The sequence below is a fragment of the Acanthisitta chloris genome, unplaced genomic scaffold (genome assembly GCF_000695815.1).
Source record: "Acanthisitta chloris isolate BGI_N310 unplaced genomic scaffold, ASM69581v1 scaffold10573, whole genome shotgun sequence".
NCBI classification, from domain to species: Eukaryota; Metazoa; Chordata; class Aves; order Passeriformes; family Acanthisittidae; genus Acanthisitta; species Acanthisitta chloris.
The window spans coordinates 67,010-73,626 of record NW_008665422.1 but is presented as its reverse complement, the minus strand read 5'-3'; the positions used below and the strand labels follow the sequence as shown (position 1 = coordinate 73,626).

Sequence of the window (6,617 nt, the reverse complement as noted above, 5' to 3'; positions counted from 1 at the left end):
TTAACCTTTGTCTCTCAGCCAACTGTCAGAAACTGCAGCACTGGAATGTGATTGTTTTGAAACTAAGTGGGTTTCAGCACACATTTCACAGGGAACAGTCCTTGTCTGCACTATTACCAGTAATTACTTAGTCATTAAATTGTTAATTCTGAATCTGCCTAGGCAATTCAGGGTCTCCATCAACACAGCTAAGTTACAAAAAGATGATAGTCCATTTCACAGTAATCACGATAAAATCTACTTTTGTTAATAAATGTTTTCTTCTGTGCTCTGTACGTATGGGTTTCCTCAGAATCTGGAAGTGCATCCTACACACACAGAGCCTCCTTCACAGCACCTGCCACAAGAGTTTGTGTGTCCTGCAGGATTTAACACCACAGCCACTAGAGGAAGAAAACAAACTCAGGTAGCAGCACAGATTCCATCTTTAATTCTCTGCAATTTCTTAACACAGAGATGGCATTAGCAAGCCAAGCCTTTAAGCCAGAGCATCTGCTCAGACACAGAAATAAATACGATTTGGAGGACACTTCTTATCCCATTTGTTGTTAATGCTTAATGCAGTCAGAATTAATAACAATACAGCAACTTCCAGAGTAAGGAACTCACCTATGCACAAAACTATCTTCTTTATCAAGTTCTTCATTAAAATAAAATTAAAATAAACACTGTACTGTTCAGTTTCTGGTGAAGGCACTACAGCAATTACAATACTCTTCCTTTAAAGCTTTTTGATTACCACTGAAAACTCCTGCTCTACATTGATCATAAAGAAAAAATAGTAAATATAAAACCACAGCATGTTTAGGGTTTTGTTAAAATGAACACAGCTCAAGCAGGAACTCTGGTACATTGGTATGAGCTCTCTCTGAGTACTAGCTGTGTCTCAGTACTTGTACCCAAAGAGGCCAATGTTACATTTCAGGCACAATTGAGAGGAAGCAGACATAAGGTTCTGCAGTGCTGAAAAAGACTTACCACAGATAGTTACAGTTACAGATGGTTATCACAGATACAGCAGTCAAGCAAGGATTTGAAATGATCATAAATCCACAGTCCCCACTATGTGCTTCACAACATTTTGCTGCAGCTCATTCACTCAATTATGAAGCCTAAAAACCTCCTAAAATTAAGCTTGATGGACTGCAAGTTGTTTGACAACCTATAGTTCAACAGCACAAACTATATTCCTATTTTTGACACTGATCTCATGAACAATATTCACAGAGTTTAACTTTATCCCTGGTCTCCTCTTACTCACCATTACACAAAATCCTGTGTACAAGCCCTTGAATTTCAGGTCGCTCTCCTTCAGTGCACATTTCCTTTCTGCCACTCTGACCATTCTGAAGATAAACTGAGAGAAATGTAGCTAGGATTAGCAATAACTAGATTTGAGGGACACGTTTAAGAGTGGATTTTCATTATTAGCCATTTATTTTCTTTATCAACCCTCACATTTAGCTTACCTGCAAAATATGATAAAAACAAATAAGAGATTGTGCCACAGAAATGAAACGACTTCTATTTCTTAAGACAGTACCTTGGAAGACCTTGTCAAGTAATACGCAGAAGAATCTTAGTAACAAACTGAAGATGTTGTATCATGAATCTCAGTAGTTTACGAATGGAGATTATTCAAGGATATTGTCTAGAAAATAAAGTGGATTTCAACCATAAAGCAAAGTATGACAGCCAAAATACACCTCTATGTAGTTTTGTACATTTGTACATTGCACCTTGAGATTCTTACTGATACTGAGCTCCTCAAGGCTTGAATAAGGGTTTGACTCAAAATTCACAATTTTTTCAGTTGTTAATCAGTAGCTGCATCTGGACAGTTACAATCATGCATTGAGAGCACTGTATGCTTGGCTAATCTTTTGTTGTAAGGAAAAAAGAAGACAATCCCAAGAGAAATGGGCTTTCTGGACAAGAACCACCAGGAGAGAAGTCAGCAGGACTGAGCAGGAACTGGGGGAAAGGTCACTCTGGTAGGGGAAATTGCAGCCACTAACCCATTAACCACCTACTCACAATGATTCAGATGGAGACAAGAACTGCACCTGCAGACTAATTAACACAAGAAGCAAGAGGCCTAACTAGCAAATAAGGGTTTGGCTATGTAACCAGTGAATACTGATGCCTTTGTTTGATGAAACATATCAATAGTGTAAAGGTTTAATGATGGGTGAGGCAGCCTTCTGTGGGTTACCACCTAGCTCCCTACTTTGCACAAACTGCAGTACAACACAGAAATACCTCACCTTGGTGTGTGAAATGGCTCTGCGTACCAGGTAAGAAATGTAAGAAATACAAGAATTAGTGCTGTGGCTTTTTTCCCCCCAATAGGATTCTTGTTCTATTGTTTTTCAGAATAGTTTTGACAGTAGGCTTGATCTACTCTTACCTTTTACTTTTAAATGGAATTGTTTCTTAATAAACATTTGCTTTACTAATAAGAAGCATAAAGAGCACCACCATTAACACCCAAACTCTAAGCTTAATGATGCCCAAAGCTACAACAAAGCAGCAAGGACACAATGCCAGTCAGCAGCCTGTAACATAAGAAGGGGCACTGGCCATTTCTATGTAAAAGATTTCTTGACTTTTTGCTTAGCTCTGTAATAAAACACCTTCTTTCTTTTAAATATGTATCACAGAGCACATTAGACCAACAACTCCACAAGCTTTCCCTTTCTAGAGGTAAAGTATCTGACAAACAGTACAGCCAGTTCTTTGAGAAGATACAAAACCAGAATCACTCAACTAAACCAGTTTGAGGACATCTAAATCTTAAATTCTGCACTTCTTTTATAAATCGAGGTGGACACTGCAGGAATTTGCATCTGTAAAACACTGGGACAATATCAACAGGTATATTTCTTTACATAAGAAGAAGAAAGCACATGCCACCATTCCTAATGGTACAACAAGGATACAGACTACAGGGGTAACTGGTACTGTTTACCAGCCATTTACTAACTTCTCTTCTACACTGAAAGACACCACTATAATGCTCTTGTGAAATGAACTGAGGTGTCAAAGTGTCTTCAAATAAAAACTGAATAATCTAAGAGAAGTTACTTTATTTCCTTTTTTTTAAATATACATATACAAGATATTTTATTTCAAAAGCACAAGAACATTATACAAGTTTCAAATTTACATTTTTGCAATTAAAGATACCAGTATGTGCATTATCAAATAACTTCTGTCAGCTTGGATGGTACGGAAATCAGTGGCATAAGCATCTTGTGATCACTAAATACAGATTGTACTCACAGTGAACAAAACTGCATAGTAATTTATGAAATGAAAGATGACCACACTAGTCATTGAATGATATGGGAGCCCATTTGCTAAATTAGTATGTGCAAACATACAGAAAGAGACAACTTTCCTCTCCCACTTCTTCAGCTACAAAGGTATTTCTAGAGCATTCAATGACCTCAACCTGCCCATAGCAGCTCCTGTCCTTATTTACTACAGTTCAGACAGAAAACAAAGTGATCTCACTGCGTATTTGACAAGGGAATTTTTGCATCAGTGAAGTGCAAGATAACTGAAAGATCTTCATAAATGAATAGGTAAATATCAGAGGGCAACAGTAAGAGAATACAGGTTTGGTATCAATGACGAATACATTTGCTAGTCTTAATTCAATGTTTGTTGGTAAGAAGTGTTTTGATGACAAAAATCACCAGTGCATGCAAGTTTTCATGGTAATTGTTCCAACTTCAGTATGTGTTTCAAACATGTTTTAGGGAAGACTAACTGAATTAATGCTTGTTTTCAAAGAGTTTCATATTCAGGTCTAAAATATGAAAGAATCAAAATATGGAGAATGGTCTTAACTGCAAGAAACAGAATACCCAAAAAATAGACCAAAGTTTATATCACAAGGGAAGCATTACAGCAAAAAGTTTTTTTCAAGTATTTGAAATCAGAACAATATTTCAGTTCATTGGTATTCCACTTTTAGATTAGTTATGGTGCTTACAGTGGACTCTTACATATGTACTCTAGAAACTTGAAAAAAAAAAAACCCGGAGAAAAATGTTATTTAAATCTAAATCATTATTTGTGATTCTACTATCTCTCATACAATCTGGGCAAAACAAAACAAATCATCATATAAAGCACCTCAGACATTAATTTGAAAACCTCCCCTTGAAAGCCTTATTAAAATGGCACACAAGAATCCAAATGCCAAAGGGGCATGGGAATTTAAGGTATGGACAACTTCAAACTTTGACACGGACATGGCATTTCCAGGGATAGAGTTTTTACCCACCACATTACAAACTCTCTCATGTATAGTGTGGTTGAAATTCAGGAAACAGACAAAGACATTTAGAACTGAAGCACAATGACCTATCACTGAGAGAGAATTCAATCACAGTGTGCTATTAACTACCGAAGGGCAAAGAAACAAACTTGGCCACCTTTTTTTTGCTTTTTCTGCTCTACCTGGCACTGAACCACTGAACATGCTCCCAAAACACACCATTTTCATTTATGCAGGCTCCAAAACATGCTCCAAACAACAATAACAGAAGATGAAGAGTGGAAAATCCCTCAAACATGGGCAAGCAAACTTGTTTCTCATTCTAAAACCTGCTGCTTTGGGGCCTTGATTTTAGCCCAGTGATAACTGAAGGTCATTTACTTTACTGAAGTCTATGGCTCTTATATAACTTGCAGAGCTACACTACAACTACCCAGCAATATTCTCACATTTGATTCTTGGGGAAAATCTCGGAAGAAAAAGATGCGAAAAACCAAAGATGTAAAACGAACCACAACCTAGCCAAATGGTATAGGCCTAGACCTCTTAGGATATACACATTAACAGAGAACAAAATCATTAGATAAAGTGCAGTTCTGGCAATGCAAAAAGCACAGACTTAACTTTTTGATGCAATAAACAAGATGGTAATTCCCCCATGCACTTTCTATCCCACACTTCTCATTAAAGAGTTAATTGATGAAAACTCTCCATTAAATCCCATGGTAAAGCTGAATGCAGGATTTTTCTGTAAAATTTCATGTTTATTGTACCTGTTGCTACAGGTGACTACAGGCCTGGCACCACTTCCACTCCAATATTATCATGACCTATTCACTAAGCTTGGGAAAAGTACACAGGAAGAACGTAAAGGAGGCCTTTTCCTTGGCAACACCATTTAGGTATATTCTCAAGGCATGGAAGAAACAGAAACGTGGCGTGTGCCCTGAAGCACAGCATTTGGGAAGCTGTCTGTCCTCATGAAAACATGTGAAACAATTACAACTTCTGAAAAAAGTGGAAGTATTTCTGGACCTGAATGTTCAGTAATAATTATAGAATGTGGCTTCCCTTTCTTGGAAGGAGAAAAAACAAGAAGAGGAAAAGATGATATGAGATTCTGTTTCAATGTATCAGTGATACAACCAACATAGAGAATCCATCGATTTTGTCTGAACTACAGAATCCACTTGAGTAAATTGACTGTCACCCTCCTTTCCTTTTCCAAAGCACGGCCAAAGGTAAGAGTTTTCACTAAGACTCAAGAGACTCAGAGCAGTTGCCAGTTGAATCCAAAGATGATCTGATTGGTTTCTTGGCTCCTGGCAATCTCCTCTATGATGCAGTGCTGCTGCCACAGCAGATGGAGCTTCCGGTAACGCTCGTGACACAAGTGCAGGGGATTGCCTCTTCTTCACAGAGGAAAAAAAGGAGAACAACCAATTAACATTCTGACAAACTGTTCCATGAATAGTCTAACATTAACACTAGACTACATTAAATACTTGTATGAACACCAATTTCAACAAGTCTATTGGAAATGTAAGAAAGATTCTACATTTGACAAGCAATGACTGCCACTTCCAAGGTGACACTTTAGCATGGCAGTTGTTGCACATTTCTGATGAAAAGCATGAAAAGCATTCATTAAAAAAATAAGAAAGTTTAACAGTGGCAAAAAAGGTTTATTTTCCCATTATAAACTACTCATTCATGACTGGAAGCTGCCATCGGGAATTTGAAGTTAAACAAGTTTACCAGGCCAAAACACATAGTACAGTGTTAGCAGCAAGAACATGTTCAATGGGGCTAAGAAAGATACAAAAATGGAAATGTAGAAAAAAAGCCAAACATTTACTCACTTTAGACCTGGATCTGTTTCTCCATATTCATCCAAGTAGGGTGCAGGGTACAAGCAGCCTCTGGTTTTACCCTCAATGAGGACAACTTTGCATTCCCTGATTCTTAAGGAAAAAAATAGCTACATTTAAAATACAGCTCCACACAGATTCTTCACTTTTCAGTGAGCTATATTTTAAGACAAAGCAATGTTTCTTTGTCTCAGACAAAAAGAATCAAATGCTTTGACAGTGTTGTGAATTTTGACCTTCAAATATTTCCCCTTACTCTTTAACACATTAAATCGTGGCTAGATACTTACTTGAGAAACATACAGACTCCAGCTCCACATTGAAGAGCATGAGAAGTACAGGCTCCCAACTCCTCCCCATTCACCAGTTCCTGACAGCAAGTATTCTGGGAACACAACACAGCCCCACAGAACAAACACAATACTGGATATTTTTGTTCATCATCAGAAGACCGT

General features: G+C 37.6%; 1 protein-coding gene across 1 annotated transcript in view; it reads right to left on the bottom strand.

The window, feature by feature from the left end:
* Window positions 1-5,561: 5,561 nt before the first annotated feature.
* Window positions 5,562-6,617, bottom strand: part of UBR1 (ubiquitin protein ligase E3 component n-recognin 1) — a 55,267-nt gene continuing 54,211 nt past the window's right edge. Inside the window, exons 44-46 of the mRNA XM_009071749.1 lie at window positions 6,453-6,617; window positions 6,154-6,255; window positions 5,562-5,703 (exon numbers count right to left, since the gene is read on the bottom strand). The exon at window positions 6,453-6,617 is cut by the window's right edge and continues 5 nt beyond it. Coding sequence (XP_009069997.1) covers window positions 5,562-5,703; window positions 6,154-6,255; window positions 6,453-6,617 — 409 coding nt within the window. The remainder of the gene's footprint in view (window positions 5,704-6,153; window positions 6,256-6,452) is intronic.